This window comes from Corylus avellana, chromosome 5 (genome assembly GCF_965113065.1).
Source record: "Corylus avellana chromosome 5, dhCorAvel1.hap1.2, whole genome shotgun sequence".
NCBI lineage: Eukaryota > Viridiplantae > Streptophyta > Magnoliopsida > Fagales > Betulaceae > Corylus > Corylus avellana.
This window is the reverse complement of record NC_142494.1, coordinates 16,029,832-16,051,930: the sequence shown is the minus strand read 5'-3', so window position 1 is coordinate 16,051,930 and position 22,099 is coordinate 16,029,832. Positions and strand designations below refer to the sequence as shown.

The window sequence follows — 22,099 nt, the reverse complement described above, 5'->3', positions numbered from 1 at the left end:
CGTATTATGAAGTTATGTTGCATGCATGAAGGATTTCTAAAAGAATTATCTAGAAAGTTTCTATTTATTTAAACGCTTTCTAAGTACAACAAGTTTATATTTGAAAAGGTTTCCATTTTGAGAAAAGAAAGTTGAGAAATGATGATGATTATAAGAAAGAAAAAAAGATGATAAACCCTCCTACATGTTGCCCTAAGATGCATCAAAAGAAGTACAAAGAAAAGTACAAGAGATGAGATAAATGTTTATGAAATAAGGGCACATGTATGGAGGAGAGTATTTTTGGCCCCAAGATAAGTAAAGATGAGAGTTCGGTACCGATACTCGGATGGAGGCGAAACCACTGAAGGAGGCTATGCCAGAAGGTGGTATTCCATCAACTAGACCGTTGAGTGCACCAAGAAAGAGTTAATTGACGGTCGGGCATGGCTGAGGCCTCAGTTCAGTGCCATGGTCACAGGACCTGCAACCCTCGTGCACAGGGGTAACAGTGTACATGGGCCCTATTATGAGAAAATGATACTATATTTTCAACGATGTTATGCTATGATGATTTACAGAGATGATTTACAATGATGATTTATAATGATGCATTATGATGATGATTTATAAAGATGATTTACAACGATGATTTATTACTAGATGTAATAGTATGTATATGTTACGGGAGATGCAACCGTACGTACATATATTATTATGGCTGGATGTATATTTATTTGTGAAAACGATTTTCAAAACTGAGAACAAGGAGTAAAACTATTTATGGTTATGGATTTTACTTGCTGGGCCCCCTTTGGGCTCATTCAGTTTTATTTCTTGTTTTCAGGTAGAAAGGACGCTGGAATAGGAGGCCGGAATGGGGATGGGAATAATTATTAATTTTCAAAGCCTTTTCATATCAGTGATTGTAATAATATGATATTCCGCAACTAAAGTTTAATGTTTTCTAATTTCGCTTGTAATAAAATCTATTGAAAAATGTTTTATGCATTTATTGTATCTTTCAAAAGCAAGTACTCTGATAGACCTTATAGATCTTTGCAAAAATGTTTATTGAAAAAAGAAGAAAAGTGGCAAACTTAGTCTTAATGGGCTGGGGATGTTACAATTTTGGTATCAGAGCAAAGGTTATAAGGTTCTGGCAGACTTTTCAAAAAAAAAAAAAAAAAAAAAAAAAGTTTTTTGCATAAAGAGACACGTGGTAATGATGAGCAGATGATTCCTCAGAGCTGCTCCAGGAAAATTATTTCTGCATAGAGAAAACCTAGTATGAGCAGAATCGTATATATTTATATAATTGAATTATCAAAGAGAATATTTATTTCTAATGAGGTACCTGACTAGAGCGTGTGCGGAGAGACTTGCAACACCCCTGAACATCGACCCGGAGTTTTTCGTGCTGTCGCTGGAGACGTTCGGTATTCTTCTCCATTTCTAGCATCTTTGGTCCCAAGTATTCTGCGTAAGATAACATCATCTTTTTCAGCTGAGTATTCTCCTGCTTCAAATCCACGTGTTTTCGTTTGTAGTATTTGAGCAGTCGCTGTAAGACCCCGATTTGGTTTCTTGAGACTTTCAGCTCAACATTTCTGGCACTCAAACGTTGTGCCATGTCAGAAACTGAAGCAGCACCTTGGATACTGAATGCCAATGAATTATTAATGGCATCAGTATCCGACCTATCCGCTAAGAATGTTTGATCCCGTGAAATTACAAAACCTTTGGCCACTGCTACAGCAGTAGAATCATGGAGCATGACAGAATCGTGAATAGTGATAGGACGATTGTCAAAGACAAAAGTTGGCTGCCATACGTTAGGATATGCAGCAGGTTCATTAGGGTGTGTAACAGGTATGACGGGATGAATAGCAGACACTTCAGGGGGAACAACAGGCACATCCGGTTGCACGTCAGGCATAACAATGGGTTGTACTGCAGGAGCAACATTCAAATCGAGGTTGTTAACGGATGATGATGATGCTCCCATATTTAGGAGAGTAAGGAAAAATAGTTGAGAATACGAAGAAATTGGAGAGATGAAGTACTGAGAAGAGACTAAGCGTTAGGAACTGAAGAAATTTTTGTGAAGTTTCTGGAAGCAGCAGACGAGTGGCTTTAAAGGAATTTTTCACTTCAGGTGAAATAAACAGTAAACAACAAAGCGTTAGGCGACCTCGGGCCGCGATGGAAATTTTGTCAAAAGATCCCGTGGAAGTAGGATCTTGTCTCCTGTCATAAATTCGACTGAGCTCATTTTTCAAACCCACTGTTCAATCAACGACTTCGAATACCATGCGTGGGCAACTGAATGAATTGTCATGCCAACGCGCACCACGCGCTCGTTCATTATCCAGAAACCCTTCATATAAATTCACACCTCTTTCTCCATTGCAACACATGCCTTCTGATCATACCATTTCGCCTGAAATCTTCTGCTAATAGCCTTCCATACAATGAAAGCTCGACTTTTCTCCCAGTTGAGCGTATCCTCAAGAGAGAAAAAAAAAATGCAGCATCACGACTTGATTTACAAACCCAACACCTTATACTCTCAGTAGTAAACCATTGAAGCAAGATTATCGTTGATCATGTCCTGAGGAAGCAAGATTATCCTTGATCATGCTTCTCAGGCTAAATATCTCTCTTTTCTTCTCAGTCTTCGTAAATGACAGAAGAGAGAGAGCATCCGATGTGGGTATTTTGAAAGTCTCACATACATGCCATGTCCTGAAATGCTTTTCAAATCTTCATTTCTAGAAAGCAACAGGACTATCTTTCTCTCTTTTCTCTTCTTGACCTTGCAAGACCCAAGGGAGAGAAATTATAACATGAGTGTTTTGGGACATCCAGCTTGGAAACTTACCCATATCCTACTTTGCTTGCTTATCAATTTCATCTCTAGAACGCAGCAAGCACAATATGTATTAGTCAAGAATGGATGAGAATCTTACATTTGATGTAATCGTGTATTTCGTTTGAGTTGAAATCATAATTACGAGTTTCTATTGTTGAGATATGATTTATCAAGTAAAGATGTAGTACTGAAAGATTTTCGCTGATATTGTAGCATCAACACAAAAGTGGGATGAGAAAATAGAAACGGTTGTGTATTTAGAATGAATCGAATTATGATGTCACTTCTGAGGTATATTCATGTAATGATGTTTGAATGTTGGTGCTATTTACTTTTACAGGTTTATGATGGTGAGAAGTTAATAATTATTAGAGCATCATATTAAAATTTCGTATGCATGATTTGGAATACTGGGATACTAAAGAGAATATAGGCAGGAATGATTTTTACACCTTTTTGATAAAATTGATTAAATTAGATCGAGAAAATTATTGCAGGCTTGAAATGAGGACTATGATGTTTGGAGGTATGAACTATTGATCACATGATTTATTAATTTGATGTTTAAACCTTGATTGTAGACTGTTGATGAATAACTCGATTGTTGTTATTGAGGTTGGAAAGAAACAATGGAAAAGATTTTGAGGTAAGATTTTAGTGTGAATTGATGAATGATTGCAGAAATTGAGACTTTAGACTGTGAATAAGATTTACTCATAGAAGAAGGAGATGGAATTTCAATATGATAAAAGAGAGTAAGCTTTGATGAAGGATTGAAAGGAATATTTTCTGAATCCCTCAACTTGAAGATTGGACGATAATATTATAGGTTTTAATTTCGAGGACGAAATTCTAATAAGGAGGGAAGATTGTAGTGCCCCAGAATTTTCAAAGCTATTTAAATAGATTATTTTGATAATGATGTTATTTATGAGAGTGGTAATTAGAGAATGGTAATTGGTGAAATAATAAGATAGTAAATGGTAGGTATAAGGATGGTAAATTGAAGGTAGAATAGTATAGGGTTGGTGAAATAGTATAGGGTTGGTGAAATAGTAAAATGAGGGTATAATTGTAAATTGAAGGTAGAATAGTATAGGGTTGGTGAAATAGTATAGGGTTGGTGAAATAGTAAAATGAGGGTATAATGGTAAATTGAAGGTAGAATAGTGTTTGATTTTCTCCTATAAATAGAGCTCTTCTCCTTCAGTATTTTCACCACTCATCTCCTCTCCCATCTCTTGTATATATTCTTCCTTCTTTCGCTTTTTACTCGGTCTTTCTTCTTTCTAAGAGTGTTTACTCAGAATAGAGAGAGAAAGGGCGAGACCAAGCGCTACAAGAAAGAAAGAACACAAGAGATAGCGGACTTTAGAAATTAGTTTCAAAAGATATACTAGTGATGTTAGTCATATTGGAGCAACTAGATTCCTTCATACCACTTTTAGCTTCAGTCTAAAGGTAAGTAAATTCACTACCCCTTCTAAAATTACTTCATGTCATGCTATTTATTCATTCTTTAGTAAATTGTAAATGATTATTTTATTTACGTATTATGAAGTTATGTTGCATGCATGAAGGATTTCTAAAAGAATTATCTAGAAAGTTTCTATTTATTTAAACGCTTTCTAAGTACAACAAGTTTATATTTGAAAAGGTTTCCATTTTGAGAAAAGAAAGTTGAGAAATGATGATGATTATAAGAAAGAAAAAAAGATGATAAACCCTCCTACATGTTGCCCTAAGATGCATCAAAAGAAGTACAAAGAAAAGTACAAGAGATGAGATAAATGTTTATGAAATAAGGGCACATGTATGGAGGAGAGTATTTTTGGCCCCAAGATAAGTAAAGATGAGAGTTCGGTACCGATACTCGGATGGAGGCGAAACCACTGAAGGAGGCTATGCCAGAAGGTGGTATTCCATCAACTAGACCGTTGAGTGCACCAAGAAAGAGTTAATTGACGGTCGGGCATGGCTGAGGCCTCAGTTCAGTGCCATGGTCACAGGACCTGCAACCCTCGTGCACAGGGGTAACAGTGTACATGGGCCCTATTATGAGAAAATGATACTATATTTTCAACGATGTTATGCTATGATGATTTACAGAGATGATTTACAATGATGATTTATAATGATGCATTATGATGATGATTTATAAAGATGATTTACAACGATGATTTATTACTAGATGTAATAGTATGTATATGTTACGGGAGATGCAACCGTACGTACATATATTATTATGGCTGGATGTATATTTATTTGTGAAAACGATTTTCAAAACTGAGAACAAGGAGTAAAACTATTTATGGTTATGGATTTTACTTGCTGGGCCCCCTTTGGGCTCATTCAGTTTTATTTCTTGTTTTCAGGTAGAAAGGACGCTGGAATAGGAGGCCGGAATGGGGATGGGAATAATTATTAATTTTCAAAGCCTTTTCATATCAGTGATTGTAATAATATGATATTCCGCAACTAAAGTTTAATGTTTTCTAATTTCGCTTGTAATAAAATCTATTGAAAAATGTTTTATGCATTTATTGTATCTTTCAAAAGCAAGTACTCTGATAGACCTTATAGATCTTTGCAAAAATGTTTATTGAAAAAAGAAGAAAAGTGGCAAACTCAGTCTTAATGGGCTGGGGATGTTACATTCAATGCCCAAAAACAAATCTGAATTCCCATAGAAAGGCTGCCCAAAAATGCACTAATCCAAAAATACAGATGCTCAAAAATCTCATAGTAACTCACAGATCGAAGATCACACCCATCGGAATATGAAGACGACGGCAAGAATCGTTGGGGAAAATGAAAACGACGATGGCAAAGGGGATATAGAGGGATCATGTTTATTTAATTTTGACGTAAAGTGTGTGTTCTAGCCTCAAAATGACGTGGAAAAGCTTATTTGTCATTTTTTAAAAGCATAATTAAAAAATAACATGTGTCTTATTTTTATTGGGTGTGATGTTGCAATATAATGATTTCTGTTAAGTTATTTAATGAAAAATGAGTTTAGGGAGTAAAATTTTATTTTGACCTATCTTAGGGACCTATAAATTATTTTTTAAACCACAGAGAATGATTTGTAAATTTGGTCAACAACATAGACTAATTTTACATTTATCCATTTCTTTTACTCTATTATGGCTTTTAAATAGATACAAGTTAATGGTATCACCTAGTGCGTAGCACGTGTTGCACTGAAGCTTTAGATGCATTGTCGCACGAGCAACACTACATATTTCTGATTCAAATTTATGCATCAATAACTGTAAAATTATTGTTTCAACAGTCCAATTTTAACGGCCATTAATTTTCACTTCAACAATTATATTTTTTAACATATAAAACTGCCATTTCAACAATCATATTTTAATAATAAAAAATCGTCATTTCAACAGTAATAAAACTGCTTTGTAATTCTATAAAAGTAAACTTTCAGCAAATTTAATATATACCTTTTTATCTTTTCTACCTTCTTCTTTGTTATAGATTTCTTGTTTAGAGTACTATTCAAAATTTGCAATCTAAGTAATAAAAGTTTAATTAAAAAACATAAGACGCCCATAAATACACAGAAAACACCTAACAAAGGCGCATAGAAAAAAAAAATCCAAGAAACCCGACAAGCACACTAGTGTGTAAGGGTGAAAGGTGATTGCGATTAGCGGTTAATGGCTAAAACATCTAACTACAACCGCCTAGGCGATTAATCGCCCGGTTAACAATTAACCGCATCCAAATAACTGTTTTTTTACTAACCGCTTTTTCTGGGCCTTTTATTGGGCTGTTTTTTTGGCCAATTTTGAACTGATTTTGGGCCAGTTTTGAGGCTCACTTTAAACTTTTTTTTGCTCTCTTTAAACAATTATTCTTTTCCTTTTCATGGTCATTTCAGCATTAAATTGCTATATACCAAAATTATTGTCGGTCACCTTTTACGAATTTATACATCATATAATACAAATAAAATTACAACAATTTTTGTTAATCATCACTTCACTTATAGTCTTGTACACAGCATACAAATAAATGTATATAATAAAACTATATATATTATATATATATATATATATATATATATAAAATAAGCGGTTAGCGGTTTTCAAAAACCCAATAACAGCGGTTAGATAACCGCTTTCAAAAGTGGTTAGCGGTTATAGCGATTAGTGGTTCTAAATTTTCACCTCTACTAATGCAACACTCACAATAACCAAAAACCCTCAAACCTGAAACCCACGCAGAGCACTCAGCGCTACAGCACATGAGACTTGCCTTTCCTTCGCTGAGAAGACATGCTTGCTTCCATTAATTATGTAGTTCCCACATCTTTATTTTCTAACAATATCCCTCTTATTTGCACTAACGCGTTTCTCTCAATTTCATTTGAAATTGAGAAGATCCTTCTTCCTTTCCCAAGCTTTTGTATATTCTCAGCCTGACAAAACAAGTATCTAATATAACCCGTTTATGACCCGTTTATCCTATGCATGTTTTTTTATAATAAGATTCATCTAAGCGTCATAAAGAATAATTGCATATATAGAACAAACGGGTACCTGTTTATTTGCCAGCCCTAGGACTCACTATATTCACATTCTTAATCTCACCTCAACCACGGAATAGGATTAAAAAAGGAACCCAAATTCTAAACTTTATGTTAATATTCCGGATGCCGACTTTTTTTTCTTTTTTTGTCATATCAAAACCAAAATTTGAGAGCACACCATCGACACTAGAAGTCACTAATGACTTTCTTTTGTTTGTCAATAAATTTGCCCCACCACCAATGACAAGACCATACAAATCCTATTCACAGGAGTCTCAATTTCTATCCTATTTTCCATATATCCATAAATGTAACAAACAAATAATATCTCAATAAGAATACTCTAATTAAATTTCCATAAATCATCCATTACAATGTTAACCTGATCAGATAAACACTATCATAATTCAAATCTTCCAAGAAACCTAATAAATAAACCAAATCTCCAACATTAAACCAAGTCTAATTTGTTAGAGCATAAATAAAATAAATTCTAAATGAAGGCCACTGCAAATCTTCACATCTCAAGCCACAAAATCTTTAACACCTCCAAGAACATCTAACTACATAGAAGGAGCCATCAAGCTATCTGAAAATGTTAATAGGATTTTAATAAGTTTTACCTCAATAAGCAGAAATGGTTAACTCTGGGTGTGACCGTGTGAAGCCGAGTCCTTTCTAAGAGTTCACCTTTCTTGTACAAAAACATCGAGTTTACAATTAAACTAAAAAGAAAAAAAAAAAAAAAAAAAAAAAAAACACTTAATTTCACATGAAACATTAGCTATATTTTTCAATGCAATAAAATCCAAAAACATTGTTATGCACATATATAGATAATATTCAGCCGTGAGCAACAAAATCATTTTATTGTTCTCAAACCATATCTCTAGGCCATAACGCTATTCATACGTTTTCACCCCGTATAACTAGGTTGTATGGTCGTCTCTTAGGACTATGACCTCTCATTTACAATAAGAAGAAGAAACCCTCTCTAGGGGCCTATGGCAATGGAATTCACGCTTGGAACCCATGACCCAGTGTTGCTCTCTCTTGAAGTCAATATAGTTGCAAGAGAGAGCAACTATACTGACTGCTTATTAAGTTAAGGTACCATGCTTTCATAATCAATCTTATATGCCTTTGGGCATTGAAAAACACCAATAAAGATGCTCACAAATATTTATACCATTTCCAAAGAAACTTAATCGATACTGCAACATCAACTTTACCAATTATTTTATCCAAACATTTCCTTAAAAAACATCCTCATTTATAATGTTTACATATCAACATAGAAATCCAAAATATCATAAAACATTGGTATGCATCATGTTTGTAAACCTAGCTCGGACTCGCACAATTTCAACAGGTACATATAAACATATTCCTCACATTTTTCGAAAATAGAATATAATGAGAACATATATGTACCCAAATATACTTTACTTTTTCTAAAATTCATAATACAAGACAAGGGCAGCCTATTGAACAGAGAAGTGACTTATTAAATGATCTCTTAGAAACCGACAACTAATAACTAATAATATCTCCCCCACGTTAAAACCCTGTCTCCATTGAAAATACCAGCATGCTTGCCCCTTAACTAAAGAGATAACGAAGTAGATTTACAGGCTACCTAGTATACAATACTTCACATAATCCTGGCTCTAATGTATTTGTTTATATTACAGTCACATAATCAGAGATCCATCAAGCATATTAGAGCTCCACTAAGTTTACTCCAACATTCATCATCACTTAAATCTCAAACCTGACAGACCAATTGACTACTCACAGAGACAACCAAAGAAGTATTTCAAATACAAAACATCAAATATGTAAGAAAAGATTCAAGACAGCTTAATGTGGTTTTCAACATAGATGGCAGAACAGGTAGCTTTCAGTATGAAAAATTATAACACATTATCTACATATCACACCCTACATGCATGTTTTCAGATCTTGCCAAAGAGAAAAGTGTACATTTACTCGACAAGGCCTCTAACCTTGATGCAACAAATAAGGATAAATGTGCCTCTTTTATATGCTATCCTGAAAATTCTCCCTTTTCTGAGTGACAACATATTCTGGTGAGAACCTTTACCCAATGGTAAACAATTAAGTTCATTATCAACAAGGTGATAGAAAGAAAGTGGACTAGCTAGATTGAGGTATGGCCGTGGAAAATGGAAGATTGAGGTTGAGGAAGTTATTGAATTTATCCCTTTTCTTATAGTTTCCCACATTCAGAAACCAAACACGGCCTAAGCTGATAGGATATAAAATTGAGAAACAAAAGGAAGCACAGGGGAGAGCTAATGGAAAAGCACATGAGCAAAATGACACCGAAGAGCTAATGACTCTAATATTTTCAAAAGTATACATGAAACCAACTTTCACCACATAAGATAATGCATTAAGTTGATACTCTGTATTACTAAGGTACAAAGACATTTAACAAGCATGGTTTTGAGAATTCAGCCCCAACAGGTACCAGCCCTTGGAACATAAACTGTCATTGTTATAGAAGCAATGCCCACATGCACATAATGTATTCAGCAAGCACATAATGTATTCAGCAAGCACATAATGCACTAAGTTGATACTCTGTATTGCTAAGTACAAAGACATTCAACAAGCATGGTTTTGAGAATTCAGCCCCAACAGGTACTGGCCATTGGAACATAAACTATCATTGTTATAGAAACAATGCCCACATGCACATAATGCATTCAGCAAGCACATGCTTGCAGAAATAGAATCTAAGATAACTCTCAAGTATCAAAACAATGAAAACAACCATAAAACACAGAATATCAAACCAAACGTCCCTGGTGCTGCAATAAACTTAGCCTCACCTTCATCCCAACGCCCAAAAGACATAACAAAAAACCCCACTCTAGCCCCATTATCCAAGTAAACAAACAACAATAGGCAGTGGCAACCATTAGATGGAAGTAGAACAACATCATAGTACATGTTACAGTCTAGTGGAACTTCTTTTTGGTTTGAGGATAGAAACAAGATTAACTTGAGCACATAACCTAAAACAAAGTAAATTAAAAGTGGCATTGGAAAGAAATAAATGTACTTTCAGCACAATATCCACAGCATCATATTAAGCACACTAATTGAAAAACCGTACACAACTACAATGCAAAACTAGCATCAAGTATCTCGCCCTTGCTATTCTTTATGTGCTAACTACCAGCAGACGAATTCCCCTGCCTTCCCTGATCTCCATCTGCTACATTCAGTAGAGCAAGGCTCTCCACATAAGTATCCAAAGCCAAAAACCTAGTTTCACCAGAATTGTGAAGATCCAAGATTCGTCGGCTACTAGGCTCGTAAGAAAACAACCTTCCATCCTTGTTCAGTAGAGCTTCACCATTCTTTGTAAAGCCTATCACCCTATCAAATCCAAATCCTACCCCAATGTCAATATGAAACAGCTTGGTCCAAGATTCCGGTACTCCATACCTTTTCTTCACCCACAAGGAGTGAAACTCGCTCACAGTGCCACGAGGGAGAAGCACAAGCAACCCATCATATACCCCAACAAAGAAGTCCAAATTCTGAGCCCCTTCAAGACTCTTAGGCATACCCATTTCACAAAATGCCTCATCCTCCATATTGAACGTCACGATCACACGACTATGGTGCTCTGGGGTGAATGCGAACAAGTGGACTTTCCCATTCAAGAAAACCGGTAAGGACCAATTCAAGAAGTACAAAACACTGATGAAGTAGGGAGGACCAGGGGCCATAAGAGAACGCCATGCGCCCGTTCAAAGCGTATAAATCTCAACCAGGGGTGGAAAATAAAATCCCTTAGCTTGGGAATACACAAGCCTCACCAATTTGTAATCATCGTTCTTGGAGTCATACCCAAAGCCAAAATAATGGAGAAGCTGAAACAAGTCAGATTTGAACCCAATACTAGAGCCAGAACGGATATGGCTCTTTGGATAGAAGGGTTCCAGAAAATAAAGCTAGTGTGGTATTCCAGAAAACCGTGGGCTAAACAAACAAGGCCGCCACATGAATTAACTAAGCTGAGCTTGGTGCTCGCGCAAGGGGAATGCAATTCTATGAAACCTGATGGGTCAGCAAAGAAACCCCCATTCTATTCTATTCTATTCCTTCCTCTTCCTCCCAAGATTGATTTTGAGGAAATGGGTCATCTGGCGAATGAAGGGTGAAGCGCTCTTTCTGGAGTTGGTCGTCGAAACGGTGGAAAAGAAGGTAGGGTGGGTATTGGGGATCGGAAAGAGATCAATTGAGGAGGTTGGCGATGAGGAAGGGGCTGGTGATTAGAGACTGCCATGCCTTGGAAACACACCTGAATTTGATGAGCGACTTCACCGGCAATTTGGAGAGAATTTCAATGACCACGTCTTTGGGAGATAGTCCGACATATCGTTTGTGCATTGAAGCAATGGCTCCCATTGGGTTATACCTCTCTATTCTTCGTGAATCTAACAACTTCGCAGTGGCATAAAACCTTTCTGTTGCCATCCTCCGACTCTCTAGCATTCTAGTTGTAGTTGGAGTTGTCTTTGTTTTTCATAAGAAGAGCAATAGGTCACGTTACTCTCATTGCACGATGACATGGGTTGTTTATTGGGATAATGGGAATATGGGGCAGCAGTTATGTGCAGTTATTAGTTATTAGACTAGAATTCTATTTATAGGGCTCAGCATAAGGGAACGGGAAGAGGATTGATGTCTAGAGAGTTATGTTGTGTTAGGAGAGTAGCTATTTGACGAAATGCAAGAAAGAAGCATTCAGAAAATTTATAATCGCCACACAGAAAGTGACTTTTCTTTCGTTTTTTTTTTTTAAGTAACTAACATGTGAAAACAATTAAAACACGTCATGTTAACCGGTGTGAAATGAGTATGATAGATGAGTGTGAAGACTACCCTTACTAAAAGAAAATCTTTCTTTCTAAGTGAAGGGGTCTAATTTTGGAATATGAGTGATTTTTGGAACTATTTGAGAAACTAATATGGCCAACCACATGCTATTTTGGCAAGGCAACTACATATTGTTTACTTCCTTCCGTTGATAAGTGGTATGTTTTGCAGTTGTATTGTGTAATTATTTTTATGCAACTCTCTAAATACTAAAACCAAATGGTTGTTTCTCAACAAGTCCAATCTCAGATATTCATTTGAGGCTTCCTATTTCAATATGAGGCATGTTTAGAAAATTCATATAACAGAATTGCAAGTAGAAAAAGATGAACCATCATATGTTCAATACAAAGAAATGAAATGTTCCCAAAAAAAACAAACAATAAGCAGTATCAACCATCAGATGGAAGTAGAAAAGATGAAGAGGCATGCTTTCCAAGGCATAGTGCATAATTTCTTGACCTATGTGAAACGCTGGAAATTTTAACTATTAAACATTAAGCAATCTGAATGGGGAACTTATAGTGAACCAACCAATTTGAACCAACAAATCGATTAGAATTTTGTATGGGATTTATAAAGCGATATGCAAAATGGAAAATACAGTTTTTACTTTCACCATAAAACTTCATACAAATAATGATATTGAAATAGAAATTCTAACAGTATTCATAATCCTACATCAAGCACAAGTATTTGCTGTATTCACCAGGAACTCAGTCCACTACATTCAGTAGAACAAGGCTCTCCACATAAGTATCCAAATAAATATCATGTAGGCCACAAATGGGAAGTTCCAAATATCCTCCGCTACTAGGTCCAAAAGAAAACAACCTTGCAGCCTTGTTAACTAGAACTTCACCACTCTTTGTGCCTATCACCCTGCGAAATCCCCCAATGTCAATATCAAATAACTTTGTCCAAGATTCAGCTACTCCATACTCTTTCATCACCCACACGGCTTGAGACGCCTTGTTGCCAAATTCATTACAAGGGACAAGCGCAAGCAACCCATCAACTACCGCCACAGCAACGTTCAAGCTGGTGACACCTTGTAAACTCTCAGGCATAGCCATTTCACCAAAGGCCTCATCCTTCATATTAAAGGACATGATTACATTGCAAAAGGCGCCCTGGCCCCGTATAGTGTGTGCAGGCCAGTGGACTGCTCCACTCACAAAAACTGATGAGGACGACATCTTCATCATGTAGGGAGGACCAGGGGCCGTAATAGAGCGCCATATGCCGGTTCGAAGCGTATAAATCTCAACCAGAGGTGGAACATTGTTGAAAGCAATATTATCAGTGCCTCGGAGATACACAAGCCTCACCAATTTGTAATCATCGGTCATGGGCTCATACCCAAAGCCAACAGAATGGTTTAACGAATCGTGAAATCCAATATTAGGCTCTGGAAGGGATATGGCTTTTTGAATAGAAGGGTTCCAGAGAACACATAACTCATTTTCGTTATTGAAAACCCTATTGGCAAGACAAAGTAGGCCGTTAGATGAACCAACTAAATGCAAGACATACTCAATTCTCTGGTGTATACCACGAAATTCTATGCGATCTGATGGGTATCTAAAGAAATCCCCTTTCTGTTCTATTTCTTGATCGAGATACAGCAGGAGGGTGTGCATGATGCCGGAATAGTTGGGTTTGTTGTCGTAATGGCTGAGGAAAAGGCAGGGTGGATGTTGGGAGTTGGAAAGAGAGCGATTAAGGTGGGTAGAGATGAAGTGGGGGGTGGAGATTAGAGAGCACCATGCCTTCGAAACGCACCTGAATCTCATGAGGGACTTCACTGGCAGTCGTGAGATGATGTCGATGGTAACCTCGCATGGGAGACCGTCTGACATCGTGAGGCAATGGAAGAGAGCTGCACTCGCAGAGCTCAAGAGAGGGAAGTAAAGTCGCAAACTGTAGCGAGTGACCTTTAAACAAGGAAAACAAATCACTGAAATCAGTCGTTGAAGGAAAAAGTTTTTTTTTTTTTTTTCTTCTTTCTTCTCTCCCTCACCAACGAATTTCTTTTTCCTGAAATTTTCCTCTTTCTCTCAAACTCACTCGCCCACTCAGCCAATTTCTCTCTCTAAACCCCATTTTCTCACACTAAGATTTTGATCCACAAAATCACCACCAAATTGGCCCATTCCTTGTATAAAAAATCAAAACCCAAACAAAATTTGGAAGAAAAACCACCCAATTGATCAAAAATGAGAAAATCCCCAAAAAAAAAATTACTCATTCTTCCATTAGGTTAAAAACCCGAACAATCCCCAAAAACAAATCTCATCAATCCAAAATCCTCTCACAGCCATTTTAGTCCCTTTAACAAAGCATAAGGAGAAGCAAATCAAAACTAATACCGGAGGAAAGAAACTCACCTAGCTGATCCACCTCTTCGTCTTCTCTCTAAATCTCTCTCTCTGTGCCTGCAATGGACGAAGGCTGTGCTTCTGTTTCGTGTGTTTGTGCGAAAGAAAACAGAGAGGTGGATCTTTAACTACACAGTACACGAATAGAGATTTCCCGCTGAGAAGGCCGATGAGGCAGCCAAGAGTCGACTTTTTTTAAAAAAAAAAAAAAAATTGTTTTTTAAATTGAAAAAATAGATATTAAATCCTAATCTAAATTTTGAGGTATTAGCATCAAATTTAAGATAACTGAATCTTTTTTAGGTGATACCATCCCTAGAGGATTAACCTATCACCCTTAAGTTTTAGTTTTAAATCCAAAAATAAATTTTGAGGCATTAGAAACTAAATATTAACTTATAAAAATTTTAAAAAAAAATAACAAAATTTTATTATTATTATTATTATTATTATTATTATTATTTTAATATTTATCCTACGCTAGGCTGCCAAATTTTGGCAACCGCATAGTAAGACTCACAGTACACAGGTTGTATGGCGGTGGGGTTGGTTGTTTTGTCGATACAAAAATTTAAATAGTGCCATTTCAAAAAAAGAAAAAATATAAAATCAATTCACTTGATTTACTTAATTTGCAATTAGCTTCACGTGATATCAAAATAAACTCAGAGGTACGCCAAAAAAGCAATAGGTTAAAGTCCACTTAACCCCCTCAAACTACCACTCCAATGATAATTTACCCCCAAACTATCAATTACCACAATTTACCTCCCAAATTATCAAAACAATGACAATGTACTCCTCAATGCTAGCAAAATGACGAAATTACCCCATAGAATTTTCAATAAGACAAAAATACCTTTAAAAATTTGAAAAATAAATAAATAAATAAATTTTTGTATTTTTGTTTTTATTTTAGTAAGGGTAATTTCATCATTTTGTTAAAATTTGAGGTACATTGTCATTGTTGTTGTAGTTTTGAAGATAGATTGTCATTAGGGTGGTAATTTGAGGAAGTTAAGTGGACTTTACCCAAAACAATATAATCTTTACCGGCTAAAGTCAAATTCTATCCATTAATTTAATATATTCTGTTAATGTAACACTTACTTAAATAGAACAATTATCATAATTTTATTAGCTTTAACATTTCACGGTATCGGTTGACAAAATTTTATTAGCTTTAACATTTCATGTTAATTCAGTTGACAAAATTTGAATGTGGGTACCAAATTGTTTATTTTTTGCATGCCTTAGAATATTCCCAATAGAGGAGTCAAATGATACTTTTATCTAAAATGGCTAATCAGATTTGTAAAAAACTCCCACATTGGATTAGCAAAAAAAAAAAAATGCAAAATGAATGTTTGATTGGACTAGCAAAAAAAAAAAGGTACATGTAGCAGCACTTTCAAAGAAGCCATTTTAATTTTTATTATTTCTCTCACATATTTTCTTTTTTTTTTTCCAAAACTAATTTTCCCACTTTTCAAGAGATCATTATGAGAATATCCTTTCACAATTTTTAATAAGAAGATATTCATAAATATGATTGACATTACTATAAGAAGATGGTTTTCATACTTAATGTTGGCAAATACGACATTTGAAAAATATAATTATTATAAAATACAATCATTTCAAAAATATTATAGTTACAAAAATGATTATTTTAAAAATAATAATTATTGAAAAATTATTGTGTTAAACGAATTACCATTGAAAAAATAAAGAGTAAAATATGAAATTTAAAAAGAAATAAAAATAGAATCAATAAAGAGTAAAAAAATATATATTTAAATGATATAAATAAAAATATAGCTAATCGGATGTATGATGTCTTTAAAGATTCATTAGCTAAACTAGATAAAGTGAGTTTTGATGAGTTATTTTGCATAAAAATTTGGTTCCTCCATTGTGAATGCTCTTAAGGATCTCTAAGTTCATTTTGATACTACATAAAACTAATTATAATTCAAGTAAATCACATGAACTAATTTTTCATTTTTCCTATTTTTAATTCTCAATTAATAAAAATTTCATGGTTTGATGAGGGCATCCGTGGTAAATGATGCTATTAAAACACATGTTGTCGTGGTAAATGATGCTATTACAACGCATGTTTTACACAATCATACTTTAAAATCGTGCGCTTTGGAATAACCGAATAAGTACCTCTAAACGTGCTACATGAGAACGTGGTTTTTTTTTTCTTCATGTTTTCAAATGATTGCTTTCTTTAATCGCAATCCCAAATGTAATCGAAGAATCGGTGATAAGGAAATTGTTGTTTAGCAAGTGGGAGAAAATGGTGCTAGCGAAGAGATGGATTGGTGACAAATAATAATAATAATAATAATAATAATATAGTGTGCTACATTAAATGGCAACCTCAGTAAATATTAAGAAGTTGCTATTTACTCTGACACATATTGTATTTTAGTTGGTGTGAAGCTAATTTGCTGGAAAAGGAAAATAGTCATATTAGCAATATTTAGATAATATGAGCCATTTCAGTAGTCTATGAAAAATACTCATAACTTGTAAGTGAAGTATGAACTTATATTCAAAATCATAGCTAAGACATTTTTAATAGTTTGTATCTTTTGAATGAGGCTCACTTTATCTTGCAAAATTTCTTAAACTCTCAATCATTATTTTGAAATTAAACCGTTCAAATCTAACTATATTTTTACAATGCTACAAAATTTCAATTTATCTTTCGTTTGGCAACAAAGAAGTATTAACTATTAACAGGTAAAATTTTTCTTATTCATTCATTTGGCAGCAATACATGATGAGTGATCAATTTTTTTTAACGGAAATCGAATCAAATTTCACAGAAATAGAGACACGCATCAACAGGGGTTGTTAATCAAATATCTATTTTATGACTAATTCTATTCAAACTTTTAATTGTTTTTGGAAACCCTATTTACCAGGAGGATCTTGTTTATTACTAAAACCAAATTTCGAGGACGAAATTCTATAAGGAAGGGAGAGTGTAATACCCTGATAAAACAATCGTCTTTACTAAAAAGCTTTCCACAAAGAGCAATTAAAAGATTATATATAGGACAAGGTTTCATAACAGAAAGACCTAAACCCATACACATAACCAAGATTCCTAGAACTTTTGAGGCAAAAACTAAGCCCACCCCTTTCTGACCGTACGTACGCCCAGTAGTACAGGACGTACGCTCTTGTCTCTAGTACCGGATGTATGCTAGGGGACCACCGGACGTAGGCTACTTTTGGGTGGACCACTAGTTAATGACTATACATACGATGCATCCTTTGGACTGTTGAATAAACAGTACCGGACGTACGCCCTAATAGTACCGAACGTCCGCTACTTTTCAGAATAGTTGGTAGCGCCTTCAACTTTTCTAGCCTATAAATACTAACCCCCCACCGTCCCTTGAACCCATTCTTTGACCCCCAGGATCTCCGTAACTACCAAAGTGAGTGCTCTTTGAGAGTTTTGTGATTTAAGAGAGAGAAGAAAAGAAGCTTGTGTTCTTGCCATTTCTTAAGGTAACCTCTTGCCCATTTTTATACTCTTGATGTTGTTCTTGTTGTTTCTCTATTGTTATAAGCTTGAAAGGCACCATGTTAAAGTTCTTGCACCCTTTCTTACAAAACAAAGAAATGTTTTCAAAAAGAGTTTAAAGAGCCCCTTCGATTCCTTGTATTGCATGATTTTGAATTTTCATTCTATGCATGTGTTTGTTCAGTAGGTTAGAAACCTTAAAACACAGTTTGAAGCTTTTTGCCGATTTGCCTAACTCACTAACCGGACGTACGCCCAGCTTGTTCCTCGCGGCAATCCACCCAGCTTGTTCTCAAGGTGGCTATCTTATCAGCCCATTTTATTAGATACATTATGCAGCAGTCGTATTGCAAAATTATATTAATAAGACAAAATAAGAATTCCTATAACAATAAAACAAAGCTAGTACTCAGTAAGTATATCCATACTTACTCTCCTTAGTGTAGTATTCTGCTCCACTTCTGCATATAAATACATACATACAAACAATATTTAGTTCATTCTCCAATAATATCATTGTTTAAACACCCTCATCTTTTTATATTTATTTATTATCCGTCACTTTATCTTTACTTTCTCATTCTATTTTATTAATTTAAGATAGTCACTTATAACTAGCTTTATGCCTGAATTCATTTTTGGTGACGAAGCTAATGGCCAATATCACTAAATACAAACTAGTATTATAAATAATATATATAAAGCATGACTCATATTTCGGGGATGACACCAATGGTCCGTACCTACCAAAGTATGAATCAAAATTTAAATGACAATAAAAGAAATGACTGAATGTAAAAGTTGTAAAGTAAATAATATATAGAGAATATCATAAGCCCTTAATTGATTTTGTCTACTAACTCATTATTATTAATTCACTTGTAAATATTATGCTATTTTACATTATACGCTTATTGGGTCTTAAACAATTAAATGAGAACAAGGGATACAAGCAATAAATCATGATATTTACACAAGAAACACTTACCCAATAATTTTTAGAAGTAAAACTCCACCAAATCTTCTCTAGGTAGCTAGTTTTGAAAAATAAGAACACTTGAACACTACAAGAAAGATCTAAGCTATATGGTATTTGACTAGAACTAAGAAATAAAATGAAAGGAGGAGCAAACAATTTTACTTGTTCTAAGATTGTAAATGAAAAGCTCAAGTAAAAGTGACTTTAGCTTAGGCTCTATTTATAAGAGAATGAATGGTTAAAATTTATTTTTACACATTTGATCTAATGGTTGAGATGTATTTAACCAAAAGAATGAACCTAGTCCATATTTCATGCTCTATACCAATTAGTATTTTCGTCCAAAATGAGGGCAGTGTATCCCGATCCATTTTTCAATGTCCAAACGTACTCCGATTGACATGAAATTTTGAGAGTAGATAGAGGACTCGAGACAAACATTTTATATTTTTGGTTCGACTTCATCTGAGTTCGTTTGTGTCTATTTTTGGCCTGTACAAAGTTTCCGATTCAACTTAGGCTTTAACTACTTGCATTCCCACTTGGCCACTTGGCTTATTAAATTATTATTATCATGATATTTCCCATAACCCTCATTACTAAAAGACTTTAAGCTTTCAACAAAGGTGGCTAGCCTTGGTATCTTTCTTTAGCAGTTTTAATCTCATTAGACAGTATGAAAATTAAGACATTGTTTCCTAGGCTAAAAACTAAAAAGCTTCAAATTAATTTATGACTTCACTAAACGCCAATATAAATAATTTATTTACTAAATTGGGTTTAATTATGCCCATAAACATATTAGTGAAACTAAATTTTAGAATTGAAGTGATATACAAAAGAGGTCAAAATCAATGTAATATACCTTTAACACTAAATAGTTATTTAATATCATTAATCCACATATCATTGTTCTAATTTATTGATTATTCTTTTAATCTATTTAATATTATTTAAATAAGAGTTTTAAAATCTAGGTCGTTACATGCCCCATTTGGACTTCCAATCTTTGCATAGCTTGCTTGGTTCTTTGTATTGCTTGATCAGTTTTTGCATTGATTTGTCTTTGATCATTCAAGAATTCCCGTACCATACTCTCCAAGTCATTCTGCTTTGATTCTTGGCTTAGTTGGCTTGCTTGTTGGTAGTTCCTCTGCTGCCCTTGATGGTTCAGAGTATTCTGATTGTTACTCCATGAAAAATTAGGGTGGTTTCGCCACCCTGAATTGTGGGTGTTGGAGTAGGGATTGTTCTTGGGAGGATAATTGTTTTGTCCCACATAATTTACTTGCGCTTGATCTATAGATGAGTACAAGGGGCAAGTCTCAGTAGTGTGATCAAAATGAAAACATAAAGCACATACCTGAGGTTGCATGGCTTATTGACTAGGTGAGACATTCTGAACAGTCATGGCTTTGACAGTCATATCCAGCTTTCTTTCCACAACATTCATCTAATTTGGGGGTCCACCACTCATGTTCACTTCATACATGCCCTTACTCTTTACTCCTTGCCCCCCTTTGGATGAGAATTGTTGGGAGTGTTCACCCAAAGTCTCAAAGTGCTCTATGGCTTCCTCACTACTCTTTTCCATCAGCACACCTCCACAAGCTGAATCAACAATACCCTTGTTAATATCATTTAAACCTTCATAAAAAGCTTGTACCTGATCATCTTGAGGCATGTTGTGATGTGGACACTTAAGAAGCAACGTATTGAAGTGATCCCCACACTTCAAAGAACAGATCTCCATCTCTTTGTTGAAACGATTGAGTCTCCCTTCTAAGCTGTCTTGTCTTTTGCGCTCGAAAGAACTTCTTTAGGAACTTACTGGACAACTCTTCCCAAGTATGAATGGATTCTGGAGGCAATGAATTATACCACAACTTAGCATTGTCCTTTAAGGAAAATGGGAATAAGACTAACCTGAGTCTTTCCGGAGTTAGGCATTGAACGTGCTGAAGTTTGCAGAGATCAAAGAATTTCTTAAGATGCAAGTTAGGATCTTCAGTAGTTGTGCCCCTGAAGTGAGTTAATGCATTGAGTATCTACGGGGATATATAATAATTGTCTTCCACCTCCAGTTGATAGGCTATGCATGATGGCTGGTTGAGGTTTTTCGGGATGAAAGCCTGCTTCATGGGCCTTCGCACTGGTTGCGGATTTTCTAGCAGCTCTTGCATTGTCTCCTCAACTTCTTCTTTTTCTGCGTCAGAATTGTCTCTATGCCCTTGTTGAATGGTCCGTTCAATTTCTGGATCAAGTGGAAAGATGGTTGAGGCTTGAGATCAATGACCTTGCATAAGAAGAATTTTCCCTTCTGGTCACAGCAGCTTCAGTACTACTGTGCAGGAAGTCCTCTAGAACTACGCTTAATTGCAGGTTAGTGCACTTGATCGCACTGCGCTTGATCACACTTGGTCTCCGCTTGATCACAGTAACAGAATGTCGGGTTTTGCAAGCTGAAACAAAACAGAAACAAAGAAGTAATTGGAAAACCATAAAAATAAATATTTTTCCTTTTTGATAAAACAAAATAACAAAAGAAAAAATAAAAGAAAAAAAAAAAAAAAAAAAAACTTGTTGTGCCAAATACCCACCTAAATTAATAGGCAAATACTTGGTACGTTTTACTCGCAAGTGCACAAAATCAAACGATAGTATATCAGACAAATACGAGATTATTCTCATGAGGATTGGTAAATTATGTTTAAAAGTAATTTCCTATTTAATTAGACATATAAAATTCAATTGTCACAATTGAATTTAATATAACGAAATAAAATAAAATAAAAGATAAACTAAAACTAAAAAGGATTAGGGTTTTGATATCCACCACTAATAATACTAATTA

General features: G+C 35.0%; 1 protein-coding gene and 1 pseudogene across 1 annotated transcript; both read right to left on the bottom strand.

Moving 5' to 3' along the window:
* Positions 1-9,977: 9,977 nt before the first annotated feature.
* On the bottom strand, positions 9,978-11,830 carry LOC148585844 (F-box/kelch-repeat protein At3g06240-like; annotated as a pseudogene).
* Positions 11,831-12,919: 1,089 nt separating this feature from the next.
* Positions 12,920-14,858, bottom strand: LOC132182387 (F-box/kelch-repeat protein At3g06240). Its single transcript, XM_059595622.2, has 2 exons — positions 14,723-14,858; positions 12,920-14,269 (listed from the first exon to the last, which is right to left on the bottom strand). Exon 2 carries the CDS (start codon positions 14,192-14,194, stop codon positions 13,049-13,051), a length of 1,146 nt encoding a protein of 381 aa, XP_059451605.2. The 5' UTR covers positions 14,195-14,269; positions 14,723-14,858; the 3' UTR covers positions 12,920-13,048.
* Positions 14,859-22,099: the final 7,241 nt, after the last annotated feature.